The 19,550-nt window shown below is 34.3% G+C and overlaps 1 protein-coding gene across 2 annotated transcripts; it reads left to right on the top strand.

Moving 5' to 3' along the window:
* Positions 1-4,553: 4,553 nt before the first annotated feature.
* LOC149529286 (putative low-specificity L-threonine aldolase 2) lies at positions 4,554-18,953 on the top strand. Of its 2 annotated transcripts, none has more exons than XM_089810374.1 (10): positions 4,554-4,995; positions 8,328-8,548; positions 13,602-13,713; positions 13,990-14,040; positions 14,317-14,388; positions 14,575-14,707; positions 16,956-17,014; positions 17,165-17,265; positions 18,338-18,404; positions 18,781-18,953. In XM_089810374.1, exons 1-10 carry the CDS (start codon positions 4,717-4,719, stop codon positions 18,841-18,843), a joined length of 1,158 nt encoding a protein of 385 aa, XP_089666500.1. In that variant the 5' UTR covers positions 4,554-4,716; the 3' UTR covers positions 18,844-18,953. The 2 variants fall into 2 exon arrangements, with proteins under 2 accessions (XP_089666500.1, XP_089666502.1); XM_089810376.1 differs by having other exon boundaries at positions 4,575-4,995; positions 13,605-13,713.
* The last annotated feature ends 597 nt before the right edge of the window (positions 18,954-19,550 follow it).

Here is a 19,550-nt window from a genome sequence, read left to right as displayed (position 1 = left end):
TAGGATCCATAAAATACCTACAACCATAATATGGACTACATATTTCAAAAATATACAACACAAAGAAAGAAAGATTATGACAGTAAGGAAGCATAACTTCTTCTCCCAACATCCAACATCCACTATAACTTATTCTAAGATGGAAGGTAAAACTATGCATTTATGAAGCTACACGATCAAATGAAATGATAAACAAGATAAAATGATGCAATTCAACTAGAATGATGATCTTTCAATGCAAGTCTCATAGTAGCCTAGGTAATCTCCTTAATAAAAGATGTTATATACAAATGACTTGATTTTGATGTGGATTTATAGATTCTCAAGGCTTTAAAGAGTTGTGTTTCTAGATCAATGGTCAAGATCATTCATTTAAAAAGAATGGTAGAGATAGAAAAGGCTACATATGTTCTTGTGGGAGAGGATTTTGAAGCTTGCAATATTGATTATTTGTTGACAAACAAAGCTATTGCCAGAGCAAATTGGTCTTTCTCTTTTGACAAAAACAAAAAAACATATTGTTTTAGATTGATGTTGTTGGAAATAAGAACAAGGAGCAAAACCCTATTGGAGCTCTTGTGAATCAACATGAAGAAAAGAGCATTGAGTAGCCCAAATCCATTAGATCTAGCCAGGCACTTCTATGTGTGGACATGGTAGTCTTATTTATAGCCACAACTTATGGAATTGGGAATACTGTCACTGCTATTAACAACATGGGTTAGATTGGGCAATCTTTGGAAAACAGTCCTACGAATACTCTCATCAACATATGGAACTTTCTAGGTTGTATACTATCTAGATACATGTCAAAATGTATCTTGCATAAGTATGAATTTCCAAGACCTTTGTTGTTTACAATAATAATGTTTATTTCTTGTATTGAGCATACTTTTACATTTACCATTCCTAGATCACTATATGTAGCCTTAATCATTATAGTAATGAGGTTTTGCTAACATTTTTAACACTAAAATTTCCTGACATGGACCAAACCTTCATGAATAGAAACAATCCCTACTATTTTTCATTTCCAAAGTTATGTTTCCTAATTTAAAATAAGTTTTCATATATTAATGTCTAGGACTCCATTATTTCATATTCATGAGCAATGTAGTAGTTGTGGTCTTCTTGAGGCTTTCTATTGTCATCCTTACCACCTAGACATCCTATTGAAATAGGATCTCTATGTGTATCCATAGAACTAGGCCATCCACCTATTCATTCTAAAACATATTTGTAAGGAAACTTGGCAACAAAGAATATAACCGTTTCCACATAACCCATAATAGATCTAAAATAAACACAGAATTAAAATCCACATGCAAGAGAATAGACAACATACCCACAAAATTGTGACACAAGATATACCCTGGGAAACCCTCATTGAGGGAAAAACCCAGCCTCCAAAAGCATCCATCACCATGTATTATTCAGCAAAAATACCATTGCCATACAATCATGCAAGCCTTCATGGCCATAGCCACAACCGAGAAAACTATGTGAACAAGCATGAATCCACACATCCCATGCCATGCTTCCAACCTTCACAAATGCTCCCTTGGCTAACCTGTCAAGCCTTGTCTCGCTCGACTCTTGCCTTTTGTCTTCTCCTTGTCACTCTTTCTCTACAACAACTACCCTTATGGCTGCTTATATAGTAGCAAGTCCCACAAAACCACTAAGTGGTATTACATAAACCATGTGCTAAAACCATGTGCTACCTAACCCACTGACCCCACATTTAATATTGGGCATTTAATTCTTTTCCCCAATATTAAATAATTACATGAAATATTTTCACAATGTTACAATACAACTCATCAAGAATATTTCATGGGAATCTTTACATGTTGCACGTCCATCTAGGTGGAACATTACATAATAAAATATAACAATATTATGCAATGTGTGCAACACCCATTATCTCAACAATATTGTTGTGGTGTCTCTCTTTATGCAGGCATATGACCTAGTCAATGAAAGACTCTTCCATTCATTGTATCCAACAAAACTAACAGGTTAAGTATTGAATTTGATCACTTTAGAGAAAATTAGATAAAACCAAAATTAAGGTGTGGTTGAATCAAGTTTTCTTGCAAAGAGGTAAGACTTTGAATAAAGTTAAGTTGTGTATGCTATGAAAGCTTAACAAAAGAGGGTGTTGTTCCATCAATATCTTTGAATGAAGTTCAAGTTGTGTATGTTGTGAAAGCTTAACCCAGAAATACACAGTGAGCCTCATATCGTTGTAGATTCCCCCTAAAAAGACTCAATCAAAAGCTAGAAAATAAAAATCACCTCACAATTGCTAATTAAAAACAATCAAAAGCTAGAAAATCCTGTTAAAAGAAGTGTTTAAAGTAGAGTTAAAAGTTTATTTCTTTAGAGCATTACTTAGAGTAGATTTTCTTCATAGCATTACTTAGAGCTGCAAAAGAAAATCATGTTAAAAAGAAGTGCTTAAAGAAAGATATGGCCTCTTTAACAAAGTCAAAACATATGAGGAACAAGGTAAGTTTCATGATTAGCAATATAAACTATACAGCAAACAAGATCATGATTCAGATTGCAATGTCAATTAGATTTGTGAGATAGTAATCTCTCAAGCAGCTAAGGAAAGGTCATTTTATGGTTTCATAATATTAGTCATGTGTTATTGGGCTTACATATTGTAAATACCCTACTCTCTAGAAGGATTTGAATTAATGATATTTTCTTTTTTGTAACTTTATATAGAAAAAAAAAGTTTCAAGAGAGATTCAGCATGTTTTAAAATATTAAAAAATACAATCATCATTATACTTTAAATATGAAGATAGCCACAGGTATCTCCCTATTTCATCACTACAAATCATTATGTCGACTACTATCATTCCTAGATTCCACTTTTGTGGCACTAGTCCATTACTTACATATCTCTCCTAGTTATGGATAGGTTGAATTCGGTTTAAAGAGATGTCGCTCCCTAATAAAGCTTTGAGAATTAAAAACAATGTAGGCCTCAAAACAAAACAAAATGTTTCTAGATTTTTGGCAGTTAGAAGGATGAACTTGACAGGTTGTATAATGATGAAATTGCACATTGAACTAGATAGGTTGATTAGAGAAACTCCTTGCTGAGAGTTGATTCAATAATAAGTGCCTCTCTGTCTTAGAATTGCATGGAAATATCAGATGTCATTCTATGTACCATCTAGCAGACCATATGTTATCTAATAATGCAATTCCCAATTTTATTTATATATATTTGATTACTTATAAAGAACAAAAATTTAAACAAACAAAACATCTTCTCTTTTTACGAATGGAAAGAAAAATGGTTTTAAAATCTCCCTCTAAAATCGTTTACCCAAAAAGGTTCAAAAGCTTGTCCATGTACAAATTGTATAGCCTTTGCAAGATTTCGTCATATGTCCTCAATACTACCAAGTAAATGATTTATGCAGACTTTAGGACATCTTCTACTTATTCTTCACAAGTAAATAGTCTAACATTCCATATTTCAACTACTTCAGAATGCCCTCACATTTTTTGCAAAAAATAAATTGGTCTTCTAAAAACTTACAATCTCGAAAATGAAAATAGATATGCATCTGTGAGCAATTATGGACTAACAATGAAATTTCTTTTGCAATGATTCTCTGGTAGACTTCATAAATGCCCACAACCCTGTTTATTACACCTCACAGAAATTCCAAAGCAGTGAACTCCAGAATTCAAGTTCCATCATTCTGAGAAGAAAAAATTATAAACTCAAGGCCTTAAATAAACATACAAAACCCTGCCTCTAACTTGACGGTACAGTATAGTATAGCACAGCGGAGGAGAGTTTCAAAACAATGTATGCAAAGCAATATAATAAGTGAGCCAAAAAGCCCTCTTTGGTATGAAGAGGTTATAGAGACAAACCAAAACTTAACTACATCCAACAACAAATATATAATCATCATGGAATAAGAACCCTTGAAGCTAACAAATGTATCTTCTTGGAAATCATTTATCTATTGATGTAGAAATAAACAAGGCTTGTCAAAGAGAGATTGTAATTTCAGAGGCATTGGGCTTCATACCAGCGTAAATCGTCCTCCACAATGCAACCAAAGAAAAAACCCTCCTCCACAAACTCGGCAGGAACTGTGGAAACAATGGTGTCGATTGTCCTCCACAATGCGAGCTCGGCAAAAACTCTCCACAAACTCAGTGGGAACAAAAATAATGGTTCTCGAGGGCTAAAATGAAAACAACAGATTCCAAATAATTGTCAAATTTTGAAAAGTATTATATGGAATAGAAATGAACCTTTCCAATAACAATTTTTTTAAAGAATGGACGTATCCTTATTTATGGAATAAAATTGGAATAGAATTCCATATTCCCTATTCTGATTTGATAGAGCAAACAGACAATATAGAATCAATTATAATTTTCCTATTCCTATTCCCGCATAAAAACGGGCCCCTAGTTTTTGTCATATCCCATCGGATTCCACTCCCACAAGCAGAGGTGGCAACACTCACCTTCATTAATTCTTTTCCCAAAATTTCCTTTCCGTGCTTCGCCACCCACGTTCATGACTCGCCATTTTAATTGGAGCTTTCTCCACCCACGTTCAGTGGCTTGAGTCCTTACGCAGCTTGCATTTGCATGCAAGATTAGTTCTTGTTTGGAGATCAATTGTTGCTTGTCAAACCCATCTTTTCGCGCTACTGAGAAATGCAGTGTGAGGAATTGGGGGAAAAAATCATGGATTTGGGTTTGGGAAATGTGGAAGTGAAAAGGGTGGTGGATCTTCGCTCTGACACAGTGACGAAGCCGACAGACGCCATGCGGGCAGCAATGGCGCAGGCCCAGGTGGACGACGACGTCCTCTGTTCGGATCCCACGGCTGCCACCTTGCAACAGCAAATGGCGAAAATCATGGGGAAAGAAGCCGCTCTGTTCGTGCCGTCTGGTACAATGGGCAACTTAATCAGTGTTCTTGTTCACTGCGAGGTTTGTAATATGGTTTCTTTCTTTCCCTTTTCTCAGAATTGTTCTTCAAAATATGTCAATTCTGTTACACTATATACTGAAACTTGTGAATTGACCTGGTTGGGATACTTTACTGTTGCCTGGGAAAGAAGTACTTTGCAAGATGTGTCGCTTGAGGGAAATGGAGATTGCATTTCTAACTCTTTTTTAAGAAGCTAGTTTTATCTTTTGTCAATTGTTTTTGGTGCTGTTAAGTGTTAACACGCTTGGACGCGATGAACATAAATTGTCCTACTAGCACTAATGTAAATGCTTAAATTTTATATTTTGTTAGTCGTGACATTTTTTAATTTTCCCAATTTGGTTATCTACAAGAAGTTAGGTATTTTTTAAGACTAAAGTTTTTCAAAAGATGCAATTCTGGGGTTTTACAATGGGACCATAGCCCCATAACAACTAAAAAGGAATCACCAATAAAATTAAAACATCTGTTAAAAAAAAGGTCTGAGGCAGACTTAGAATCTACAACCATAAGTATAATTAGCATAAATCAGGCCAAACCTCCTCCTATGACAGTGACCCAAAGATTGTTTCTTTGTAGCAGCTTTTCTATTGTTAACTACATTCCAACCCACTATATCCTCCTTGTATTTCAAAGATATGATGGAGGTAGAAAAGGATTGATTGATCATGTCTGGCAAAACCCAATATTGTTTACTGTTACAAGTTAGGGTTGTCGTTGCACCAAAAGATCAACTTGTCAATGTCCAATACAACCATTGGACTTATAGAACATTGGAGGTGGTTAAGCCATGTCACGAATCCCGAAGGGGAACATTGGCGGTTAGTCCAACAATCCCCCCCCTCAGTGTTACCCGAGGAGATTTGAACCTATGACCAAGCTTTGATACCACTTGTTACAAGCTAGGGTTGTCGTTGCACCAAAAGATCGACCTGTCAATGTCGATGCAACCACTAGACTTATAGAACACAAGAGGCGGATAAGCCATGTCACGAAACCCGAAGGGGAACATTGGCAGTTAGTCCAACATTTACCTCTATACTCCATTCCTTAAATTGACATAATGTCAAATTTGTTGAGTGGTGAGGCCTTCAATACATACCTTTAGTTTCTCCTAGTTCCATCTAACCTCTTTGGTGACACACTCACTAAACTTATGATGTACTAACAAGAATTGGGTTCATTAACATTTCTAATAAAAATCAACTATACTGGAAAGAAGTCTGACTTTTACTCAGCATTTTAGAAATTTGCTCGTCTCTTGGTCAACCATGTTTTGTTTGTTGCTCAGGGTGGCTAAACTGTTAAGAGTGGTGAGACCCTCAACCCTTTCATTTGAGCTCCCCTAGTTCTCTCTAACCTCTGTAGTGGTTCACTCATTAATAGTTGAAGCTTTTGACATAGCAGCAAGACTGGGGTGTGTCAACAAAAGTGAGACCTGAAGTCCATGCCATAGTCTCAAAATCTGAAAGGGGTAGGAAGGAGAGGCTAAGTAATAGTATCAGAACTTCTAGGTTTCCTCCTAGGTAGGGTCACACCATCCTTGCAGCTGTTAGGCTAGGAGAAAGCACAAGTAGAACATATGCTCATGTGTAAGCACAAAAAAGGAGGCAAAATAGAAGATATATCCCCATATTCCCTTTGACATTCATCAGCTTGTATTTAACCGACAGCAGGTGAATTCTTGAGGGGCTTAAACACAGGGAGTTGTTCAACATTGCCTAAGAATTTATTGTGTCCTGTTTGATAGATAATTGCGATAAGTGTTGGAGAATACCAGAAATGACACAATACATAAAATAGATAACACAGAACACAGAGCTCAAATGTTGCCCTGGGATAACCCTTCCAACTTGAGGGGAAAAACCAAGCCACGCTATAAAATCTCTTTAATTAAATAATTTTAGGAGTCTGATACTTTTGGTCCTCGCAATAAACTTAATCTACACAAACAATGAAATATAAACACTTTTAATGCTAGTCACCATCAGAAATGTCTGAGACAATAAAGACAGCCAAACAGAAGATCTCTGCAAACAACCAAAAGTCTCAATTACATAGGACACACTAAAAACAAAATGGTCTTTTAAAATTTACAATATGCTGTGCAAAAGGAAGAACCAAAACTGCGGAAAGATGAAGAGGGTGACTCTTCGAGTCTACCATTACTCACAAATTGATACCCAGCTGTAGATTCAAGCGATACTTATGAAATGGCACCAAACCTAGAGATGCCACTCCAATTGACACCAATACAAGAGCTTTTTCAGAGACTTCAGGTAACTGTCAATGTCATGGTGACTCCTACAAATTAAGAAGGATCTGACTGGCTGACTTGATGAAACCACATCAGAGAATATAAAATAATACTTGAATGAAGAAGAACCAGTAGAACACATCATGAAGAGAGGATGATCGGGATCTTATCACAGAGAAAACTGTTGCTGGTATGAAAGATATCTCCTGACGCTACATAATGTCAACAATAAGCAGGTGCCTGTCCACCACATATTCTTTTTCAGGTTTTCAAATGGACAATCCATTGAGGCATGACCTACTTGGAAAAAACGTCTACATCTAAAAGCTAGATTTTCATAGTTAGTCACCTGTTTTTAAGATACAATCCTCCACTTGAATGCAATTTTTTTTAGCAGGCCTTTGGAAATGTTCAATTCCACTTGAATCCTTGTAAAATTCTAAATTGGAGTGGATCAAAGAATCATTTTCCAAGATTAAAGCAAGAAACATTCTTAGAGTATTGCTGACACCCTATAAACATGAATCTACCTAGAAATAGAGTAAGCGATAAGGTAGCCACATCCACACAATTAAAAATGAAAAAGATTGTGGCAATAGATTCAATTTTAGAAATCTTGGTGTGACTGGTAAAGCATTTCTATGCCATAATTGTGGTCTTTTCTCCAAGATTACAGTCCTAGCTTCAAGTGATTTACAAAGAAAGAAAACCTTAATACTATTTCTCTATTGCAAATTCTGAAAACTACTGGAAATTTATGACGGGTGATTGGATTTTGTCTTTGTTAAACTTCAAAGAGGGGATATTACATATTTTTAATGTACAAGATATTACTTTGTGTTTTCTATAAAGTATCATATCTGCTGAAAATACTCTGGTTTCAAAGATCCTGCTTTTTTGAATCCAATATAGAGACTAGTAGAATTCATCTTCAGTTTCATTTGGTTTAACTCTCTTTCTATGAATTGACAGCCATTTCTGATTATTTTAAGAATTGCTATATTTATCCTTTGGTTTGGTAGTTCTGGAATAAAGAAAGCAAAACTTTTCTTCATTATTGTGGCTTTGTATCAGGTGCGAGGTAGTGAAGTGATACTTGGATCAAATAGCCACATACATGTTTATGAAAATGGTGGAATTTCAACAATTGGGCATGTCTATCCCCATCTGGTTGAGAATGAAGCAGATGGTACAATGGACATAAAAAAGGTAGAAGCTGCAATCCGCCCTTCTGGTGATGATGACATGTACTATCCTACAACTCGCCTTATATGCATAGAAAACACGCATGCAAAGTAAGTTAATGCTCTGTCCTTTGGAATCTTGTTGTTATACACAATTTTAGCTATATCAAATTGTCACATTTTAGGGAACCAAGAAATTGCTTCGGCCCATGAATCCATGGGTATACAAAGATATAAACTTTAGAAGTATCAACTCCACTTCCAGGATCACAACCTGCAGGATAATCTCCACAGAGAGTCAAATATTTAACCAGAAGATAAAAGTATATTGAGATACAAAATAATGTACAATATCCTGCTTACAAAGGTAAGGAATAAACCATTACGTATGAATAATTGTACAACTACCAATATGCACATAATAAATCAAAAGCTAATAAACTGCCTAAGTAAACTGAAGCATAAGAGTAAATAGCCTAGTCCAGCTTAAACTCTGTAGAAGAACAAGGGAAGCAGTTTCATGCATTTTTTTCTGTGTTTCTAGTTTTTAGTCATTTTAGAAATCCAGAAGAAACCCTTTCTTGGATACAACCATGGTTTTTGAAAAATTCTTGATATAGATTTTAACATTATTTTAATCAAAGTTACTGTTAAATTCCTAGAAGTTATGAACAAAAGCTTCCCCAAATTGGCTTGTAATAATCCTTTTAACAATCCAGGAATCTGAAAAGGAGCAATCACTATAATGGGAACTTAGCTCGAAGCTCTTCTGATCACAATCCCTGTTTATATTAATACGGAACAATTGCCACAATGCTAATGTTTTGAGCCCAGCCGGTAATTTTTCTTGAATATGCAGCCACCATTAGAGATACATAGAAACCTGTCAGATGTGGTTTCTAAGCCAAATGGATTTCTAAGCTTGATTATTTTCCTGTTTGGATGTTCTTGGTGAAAGTTACAGAATTTGTCCTTTTTTTTTTTATAATACTTACGGTAACATCAATGTGTGAACTACAGCATCATTGCTGCTCCAGACAAATAATCTTTAACTCAGAACATCTTTTGAAAGATGCACAGCCTGATTCTAGCCTTATCATTTTTATCATTTTGGATCCACATGTTAATTCTCACATTGATATTATATGGAGCTTACTTATCAGAATTCCTCTAGTGTATACTTTAAAGTGTTAAATGCTATTTCCATTGTTGAAGGCCTTCCATTAAGTTTAGTTTATAGGAAAGAACACCCTGCAACATCGTAGCTCATTTCATTGTTTTGGGAAAAAATGCAATTTGATCGAGGGAAACCATGTTAAATGGATGAGTGCATGTAAGTTCAAAATAGTAAGATTAGAAAGGATGGCAAGGAAATGATTACTTTTGCATTCAAGGAGAATCATGATTTTCTTGTGGATGTTTTCAAAGCTCTATTTGATTTATAATATTGCATGTTATAACCTCTATATGATACCAATTACCTAAGGTATATGTCAACACTATTTAATTGTTGGGTATTGAGCAGCTTCAAAAAAATTTAAAAGGGATAAAATTTTTTATGAATTTTTTTCAAAATTGTACGGTGAAATTTGAGATCTTGAGAGGGAATTTCCATAATTAGCCAAATTTTATCTATTCTTTTCAATTTCTTCCTTAGAGGAGGAATTTTCCAATATTTAGCCATTTTTCATCTTTCCTTGAAATTTCTTCCATGCAGGAGAAACTTTACAACACTTTGCCATTTTTCATCTTTCCTTGCAATTTCTTCCATGGAGGAGAAATTTTCCAACACTCGGCCATTTTTTATTCCATGGGGGAGAAATTTTCTTACACATCCATATTTTCCTTCCATGGAGGAGAAACTTTCCAACACAAACATTTTTTTCTTCCACGGAGGAGAAATTTCCTAACACTTAGCCATTTTCTGTTCTATGGAGGAGAAATTTTCCTTCCATGGAGGAGAAACTTTCCAACACAAACATTTTTTTCTTCCACGGAGGAGAAATTTCCTAACACTTAGCCATTTTCTGTTCTATGGAGGAGAAATTTCTTCAACTCAAGGAATTTCATTGACTTAGTGGAATTTGTCTTGTATACATTTGGAGCTTCGTGGAGAAATTTCTTCAACTCAAGCAAATTCCTTGTCTTGGTGAACCACCTATTCTGGTGTTATCACACTATCACCTATCCACCTTTCATGGAGTGATAGTTTTTCACGTTGGTTATCATGTAATTGGACCAAGACACTTAGTCATTGTCTCATTCACCCCTTTGTACATTCCTTTGCTATATAACTAAGTGATCTGCTATGTAATATTCATTCCAGTTGAGTAAATCCGGTTGATCAGTTCTGTAGCATTCTTGATGAGAATATAGTTAATTATTGTCATCATCATTCTCTCTTGTTATTGTGCTTTACATTTGGCTTCTAGGTTTTGGGTGGCTATTATCATAGCCAAATCTTATAATTTGATCTATATTTTGATTTTACTATTATCCATATAATCTAAGTTGCCGGTTTGGATTCTGGTACGGATGTGGGTTCGAGATTCGGGTTTGAAATTCATCCAAATATTTTTTTGTGTTTGGTTCGGATTCATTTTGGGTTCGTCCGTACCAAAACATATGTTTCTTTTTTTTAAATATGTGTGTGTGTGTATGCAACAACAAATAAGTCCATACACTACTCTGCTAATAGTAAAGCAACATAGAAAAATACACCACCATATCTACGTTTCAATATAATAGGATATTAATTGCATCATTTCGCCATACATACAACATCACACACTTGCTTGGTCACATGCATGGGGTATAGTTCCATATCAAGGGACAGTTTGAGAATGAAAGGAATCATCAAAAGATAAGTGCAGCTATCTGAATTTCTTTTATATTGGTTAGAGGATTTCTAACCAAGCTAGATCAAAAGTTGAGATTCAAATTTTAAGCCCTAGATTCAAAGAATATATCATAGTTTTTTAACTTAGTTGCCGGATTCGTCCCTTGCTGCCTGGATTCGGGTTCGGGTCCATACGGGTCCGGGTTCGTCCCTGGGTTCGGTTCGGGTCCGGGCAGGGTCCTTAGTTTTGACTGTGGATTCGTCTGGGTCCTTGCTGAAGCGAACCCAGATGAACCCACAGCGAACCCAAGGCTAAAACAACATAAAAGAGTGTGTTTTTTTAATTGTTTTCTTATGCAACTCTCAAAGGAATTTAATAAAAAACATTTCACTCATCTAATCCCTTATGTCAAGGAGGAGGACGATGATATAGCAGCATATGGGACTAGCGGAACCAGTTTGGGTTCCAATGATGAAGATCTAGATATAGTTGCAGTTGGGGATGAAGCCATTGATCCCTCATTTTGTGATGATCCATTTGAACCTTGAAGGGCATTTGATACTATGATTATTGATAAACTACTAAAAACTTGTCATCTATCATCATGTTTCAATCTTTATTACTTGATGAACTAGTCTTTCTTTTGCAATTTAGTAATTCAATGTATTATTTGATGAACTAGTCTATGTTTTGCAATTTAGTAATTCAATGTATAATTTTCTTTACAATCATGAAGATAGATTAATGAGCGAGTATTTAATGCTTTTAGATTCAGGTAAAAACAGGTTTTGAAGGGACTTGAAACCCTTTGGCATTTGGCATTGATCAATGATCAAGCAACAATTGTTCATATTGTGAAATGACTTTTTTTTGCAACTATGCATGTTTCTCTTGTGTGTGTGTGTTTATATATATATATATATATATACACTCACGAACCCACCCACGAACCCAAATGGGGAAATAAAAAATTGCCCGAATCCACGAACCGAACCCCGAACATGAACCCGTCCCCGAACCCGAATCGGCAACTTAGTTTTTTAAAAGAAATTCCTCTATAATCGTCAATTTGGACTTCACCAATTGTCAATTTGTATTTCCTCTATAAGCAAGGTTTCATTTTCACTCACAAATGCATAAATGACATATAAACCATCTTTTTTGGCCTTTTTAGTGGTCACTTTTAGGGTTGGGAGGATCGAATAAACCAAATTAGTTTAAAAAAAACACTTTAAAAAAGTAAAAACAATTTTTTTTGAGGCCAAATTCAGCTCGGGTTTGGCTATTGGGCAGCAAATTCTTCAAAATTTGCTCCAAATTCTGTCCAGATCCCTCTAGCAGAATTTGCAGCGAATTTGTAGCTCTGTAGGCGAATTTGGGGAGAATTTGACAAGAACCAGACTTTGTACAGAATTGAACCAGACTTTGAGAGTTGCTGGACAGAATCTGATAGCTCATATATTTTATTGGCTAAAATGACTATTTCAAAATTTAGATTATTATTATATTATTTGACAATAAACACCAATTAATGGTTATATAGTTATACACCCAAGAGGGCTTTTTGGGTATAAATTATTCAGTGAAAAAGTACCTTGAGAGTCTAACTCTTAGATCCTGTCCATTATAAAAGCCACAAGTACATACTAGTTACATATTGGTCATAGCCCTTGTTGTGATCAGAAATACACTCAAACAGTTTGACATGAAGTTGGTATTAAGTATTCTACCCAAGAAAATGGCTGAACTTGCATTATTTTGAATCTTGCCTTTGATAAATCAATAAGTACATTTATCTGCACCAATTTGACATCCGTGCCTTCAGGGGATGTATAGGTTGTTGGCACATTGTGCATCTTTCAGATTGTTGTTAAAACTGTTGATGTTTATTACCAGTAGTGATCTGTATGATTTGAGATTCTACGAAAATTCTTTGAAACTTTGTTTAAATAATATACAAAGGAAAAATATGTTTCTAGGCATAAATTCTACATACTAGTTTATTCTCACGTTTCCTTGTTGATACGATGCACTTTTTGTTTCTTGTAACATAGTTATGAACTCATGTCCTATAAATTTTACAAGTCTTTAAAATAGCTCAAGTGTTGCTCCTTTATTTGGCTTATAGATATCACTCATGATATGCTGATGTGTCAAAATAAACTATATCCATGCTTTCATCAAGAAGACTGACAATTCTTGAATTGATTAGCAATAAAAGAAATATCAGGTTTATGGATGGCATGTCAGGGCAATTGAATCAATTAGTCATGGGATGATTTTCTAACTTTATAGTGATTGTTTATATATTTTCCACTGTGCAGCAGCGGAGGTAGATGTATTACTGCAGAGTACACAGACAAGATAGGAGAGTTAGCAAAACAGTATGGATTGAAACTGCATGTGGATGGAGCTCGGATATTTAATGCTTCCATTGTAAGAAAGTCAATCTAATCCCTGTGATAATAAATCCTTCAGCTAGAAATTCTGAATCATCTAAGACACTGGTAACTTATTTGCACAGTGCAAACAGGATGTTAACACATTCTTATTTGAAAGTTATTTGCCAGATTTATCAGTTCTTATACACTATAAAATTGAATGAGTAGTCATAAGTAAATTCTGTGATAGATGCACTAATTAATAAGTTCTTTTGTGTACATATGTGCAATTATGTCCTATTTCCTAATACCATTTGCTGCTAATGTTCAGGAATTGGGGGTACCTGTGGATAGACTTGTCCAAGCTGCTGATTCTGTTTCGGTACACCGTGATTAAATGGTTTTTTTGGTTGAATGATTTTTTATTTTATTTTATAATTGATTCTGTGAACCTGTTTAATGTGTTTATTCAATTGGCAAAAAGTGATGTTTTTTAATCCTAGTTTGAAGTTACCATCTGCCAGCTTTGACATATTATGTTTTCTATACAGTCTTTTGGTCCTTATAACTTCTTGATGTTTATGTATGATATGGATGTATTGAGATTTTTGGATTCTTAATTTCTATGACAATTTGATGTCTGCATGTCTTAATGCAGGTTTGCTTGTCAAAGGGTCTGGGAGCTCCAGTTGGAACTGTCATTGTGGGCTCACACGAATTTATTGCAAAGGTTTGTGATTTTTCATTGTGACAAAATGATGTTTAACAAAGCTATTGTCGACTTCTATTTCAAGCTGTTGTATTGAAAACTGTTAGGCAGTACACCTGTTCTTGATTAGTTTACAAATTAAATTTTTATAATTTAGTATAAAAAGGGAAGGCTATCATTAATCTATATTGAAATACTTATATGCAGGCAAAGAAGCTCAGGAAGACCTTAGGTGGAGGTATGAGACAGGTTGGAGTGCTATGTGCTGCAGGACTCATTGCATTGAATGATATGGTTGGTCAGTTAAGAGAGGATCACAAAAATAGTAGAATTTTAGCTGGTAATGTTGACATACCTTTATTTTGTAAGATCTACATGCACGGTAGCTGTGATATCTTCTTTGGAATTATACTAATAGATTATTAATTGGCACAATAAAAAACAGTTAAACCTAATTGGCACAATAAAAAACAGTTGAACCTTTTTGACATATTCAGTAAATAAATTTCAAGTTTTAGTTTAATTGTCATTATTTGAAGTTGGTTAAGGCCGTGGAGAGGTTTATTGAATTATTGCCTATCTCCTTGTTCATTTCACTTTGAGTTCTTTATGGTAAATTTACGTGCATGATTGCTTATGAAAAAATTTATTTCCCCTCAGGAAAGCCCTTTCTCAATGTCTATATTCCTACTTTTTGATCTTTGACCATAACCAACATGCCCTTTGGGAAGAACACCACAATCAACAGGCTGCCTGTGATACCCCCTTTATTGGGCACGATTCAAAGAAGCAACCTGCATTTTTCCAGCAGTAGCATTGTGCACATTTCTTTGATTATAAGGGCCATGGGTTCGTGTTATGCTATTTACAAATTGAATGCAGAAGAGTAGACCCATACATAATGTAGATAATAATTTTGTATCTATATAGCACATAGATATTGAAATATTTGATGAAAACTTAATGGAACTGGATGCAAACTCAATGACAAGAGGAAGTAGTCCGTGAAAGTTAATTTACCAGCGTACTATTAATATATTGTCTCTTGTACAGTTGCACCAATGTACTTGGAAGATTCTATTCCCGTGCTGACTGCCAAAAGCTTTTAGAAATATGCAAAAAATTAAAATAGTACATACATTGTTAACTTGTATATTCCTTAATCTTTAAACAGAAAATATGAAACTCAATTTTTTTTAGTTCTTCCATTTTGAATAGTCCCAGTCCTGTCACACCTAAGTATATACACACCTTTCACACACATTACCATTTATAGCCCCTAAATCATATTCCAGTTATTGACCTCAAATTTATTTCTTGGGAATGACAAATTGATTTACATGATTTGAAATGATTGTGGAGTTAAGTACATGCGTACGAAGTTCATTATTTCATTTTGCATGCAGGTTTTAAATCATCTAGTAATTTATGGTGTCCTCTTACTTATATCTAGTATTTCTTTTATCCTGATTACAGAATTGAATCCAACTTGATTTATGAAAATTTCAAATCTGTATTAAGTTTGTCAGAAATCTCATTTCAGAATCTTCATACATGTTTTTTGCCTGGAAAATAAATATGAATTTGGATACTCACTAGCAGAAACTTCCTTCATGTCTCCATAATGTAACGGATATATGTGTTACAGAATTGCTTGTTCTGGGTTTGATATTAGTCCATATATTACTCCATGAGGGATTCTGTTGTAGGTTTCATTTCATTCTTTTTATTTCGTGTTAAAACTATAATTTAGTGCAAAACAGTTCTGTTTCTAATCCTTAAATGAATTGCATGGTATGTAAAACCTTTTTGCTGGAAACTTATTGTTTTCCTCTCAATAACCTTTTATGTTAGAATTCATTAAACTCATGATGATCATGCTACCCTACATTTTATAAACTGGCATGACTTCATTGATTCCTATTGATCATTCTCTATTTTAGCACTCATATATCTCACATTTTGTGTTGAAGCTTCAGGAACCGGGACGCTTTTCTTTATCCTCTCTGTGATTTGTTTCTTTTAAATGGCTAGTCTTGATCAATGTGGTGTATATCTAATATTGTTTTTCGTTATTTGACACTTTATTTAAAATTTCCAGTTCAGAATATTATCTAGTATTAAATAAGTCAATCTCTGTCCTGTTCCTTTGTTAAGGCATAGATGGTTTGTTTTAAGCTGTGGCTGATTTTTAAGTTAATGTCATCAGCAGAAACCTTTTCAGAAATGGTTCAATATTAGAAAAACACATTTACAAATTTTAACCTTCATAAAAATATAGCATTTTAATTGCAAAGGCTAAATGCCAGCATTTGTTTTTCTATGCATTTGCTTACAATAGGAAAACTCTGAATAATATGGGTTTCATATAAACATGGTGGTTGTGTCAGAAACTATTATTCTATACAATCAACTTTTCTACTACTACAATCTTAATTCCAAAACTTTCTCTTCAAGCACTTTTTGTTATGCTTAAGATGTAGCAATCCTACATAAACCATTTGAAGTGAGCATTAAATATAATTTTATAGTCAAACATTATATATCAAAAAATGTTTTATGGAACCTATTTGTTTTTGCCCCTGCAGAAGGTGTACATGCCATTGATGGTTTCCATGTAAGATTGGATGCAGTTGAGACAAATATTGTAAGTATACTTAATTGTAATAAAACATTTGATTCCTTGATGTAAGGTAGTTGTTTCATTTGCTGTTCTTACTGTTAGGAAGAATCCATGCAAGAGTTATAGTTTAAACAAATGTTTTTAGCATAACCTAGTAATTGTTTCTCCAATCAGGTTTTCGTTGATCTTTCAGTTGATTCAGCCTTTGGGGCAGAAGAGCTTTGTGAAGCTATGAAGGAGAAAGGCATTCTTTTTATGCCAGTGGGTTGTATGAGGTTGGTATGAATTTGTTTAGGAGATTATAGGTTATGAATATCCTCTGTAGTTTTTGTCTAGTTATATGGGGAAAAAATGGAAAGATTAAAGTTTGATGTCATTTAAGCTTCCTTGGAATAAAGGCACACTCTTAGAAACAGTCACTTAGGTAAATTATAAGCTTCGCTAAATATGTTTTCTACTAAAGTTTAGTTATACTACATCACTTATGTTTTTTGCTACATTTTTAATTTTATTACGTTACTTAAGTTTTTCTACTCTTAGTCAATGTTTTTCACTACTGTTACTCCAAATTATTTCAAAGCATAAGAGCAAATTGGTAAGGGGATGGATGGAGTACTTGATGCATGCTAAGTACCAATGTCATGGTTGATATCCAATCCAGTATGCTTGCATGGATTTGAATATTCCTTAACAGAAACTATGTCATTCAGTTGGCATTTGAATTCCATACATTTTTGTCTCCCACATTGTGAGGAATTAAATATCTTTACTCTCTTTCAGGAACCTATTTTCCTCCTTATCAGGTTCTGATTTCATTCTCTGTTAGGGTAAAGGCCTTCACCTAGGAAAATAACTACTGTATATTATGAAAAGAGAATGCTAAACTAGGAATCTAACATCCAACTTCTGATCGACATCTAGTCTATTCATTAGTAATTCTATGAAGAAATTACAATGGTACAAGTATTCCTGGGATTTTGTTGTTTCTTTCATCCTTCTGCAGTAGCAAGCTCAACACTGAGATTGAAAATAGAGAGAACAAGACAACTTTCATAAATATGTAGTGGTAAGATTTTGTTACTTAGTCAACTAATGTAAAAGGTTGCATGTAGCTCTGGATGTAGAATACTTTTTCTAAATAAATAATGTTATATAGAAACCCAGAGTATCTACTTTTGAAGTTTTTCCTCCATTATATTTTTTTGTGCTTGATAGAAAGATGACCTTGGCTACTCTTTTGATACATAGTTTCAACATATGATATACTCAGGATTTTGGAACAACCTCTAGAACTTTCAATCCCAATAGATGAATACCATGACATTTACCATTGATTCATTATTGCAGATTTAGACTTGTCACACATCACCAGATCTCGGAGAATGATATTCAATATGCAATAACACGTTTTCAGGTACTCTTATTGCTATTGTTGTTCATTCATTTTGATATTTATCTATATGTTCATCATTCCTTTATGGTGATATTTTTCACTGAGCTTGTTTCACTTCGACCTGAGTTAATTGTCTAAATTTTTCTAGCTAAATATCAAGTAATTTAGGACACATTAGATTCTTTGACACTCTTCATTTCAAGGATTATATTTTGATTTAATTTGATAAATGTGTGGAGCACTATAACATATGAGACTGTCATGTGAGATCTTCTCTTGTAAGACCTTGCATATTGTGATTAATTCAACTCCTTCAGTATTGCTCTTATTTTTCCACTCTTAGCTGGTTTTGTGACAGATGCTAATAACTTGTAATTGGAATCTTTTTATTTTTCAGGATGTTTCTGCACGTTTACAAAGAAACAAGATGCAAAATTGCATCAAAAATTCATGGCATTAAGAGTATTTTCCAAAGCATGTATCAAGATTTGTTTCTACACATAAAAAATGGAGTTACATACTGTCAATACATTTGTTTTTATATCAATGAAAAATATGGATTATGAAGTGTCTGATGAAAGTTTTGAGCTATATTACTGAAAGGCAAGTTTGGAAAAATGTTTATATGTGAAATCTGTTTTACTCAAGTTGGTGGAAGAGGTGCAGTCCCTAATGCTTAGTTAGATGATTCGAGATCAGTACAATTGTTTTTTACCTAGAATAAGTAGGCTGGACTCTAGAATATAATGCTTTTGCATCTAACTTTGAACAACGTTGATAGACTCCTGTATTTCACTGTAGGAGAACAGCATACATAGGATTCTTGGATTTCTGAAAAACAAACAAACTATACAACACATTCTGATATTATGTCACATGATGACTCAAGCGTTTATGTCTATGTCAGTGTTCCAGTGAATACAGGTCAATCTGCATTTTCACATAACACTTTATTGTTAGTTGACTCCTTAGATTGGTTGCAACCATCCCCAAGATGAATTGTGTTCCCCATTTAGAGGTGACAATTTTGTAACAGTCTTACTTTATATCGTAAGGTAAATTATTATAGTTTACTCAGAATAGAATGAGGAAACAAGATGACCTGAAATTAGGACACAGGGAAATGAACAGATCAAGTTTTAGATTAATTTTCAGCAATGACCCTAA

The sequence above is a fragment of the Cupressus sempervirens genome, chromosome 11, assembly GCF_028749045.1.
Source record: "Cupressus sempervirens isolate cs-2001-9-10 chromosome 11, ASM2874904v1, whole genome shotgun sequence".
Taxonomy (NCBI): Eukaryota; Viridiplantae; Streptophyta; class Pinopsida; order Cupressales; family Cupressaceae; genus Cupressus; species Cupressus sempervirens.
This window is presented reverse-complemented; position numbering and strand designations above follow the sequence as displayed.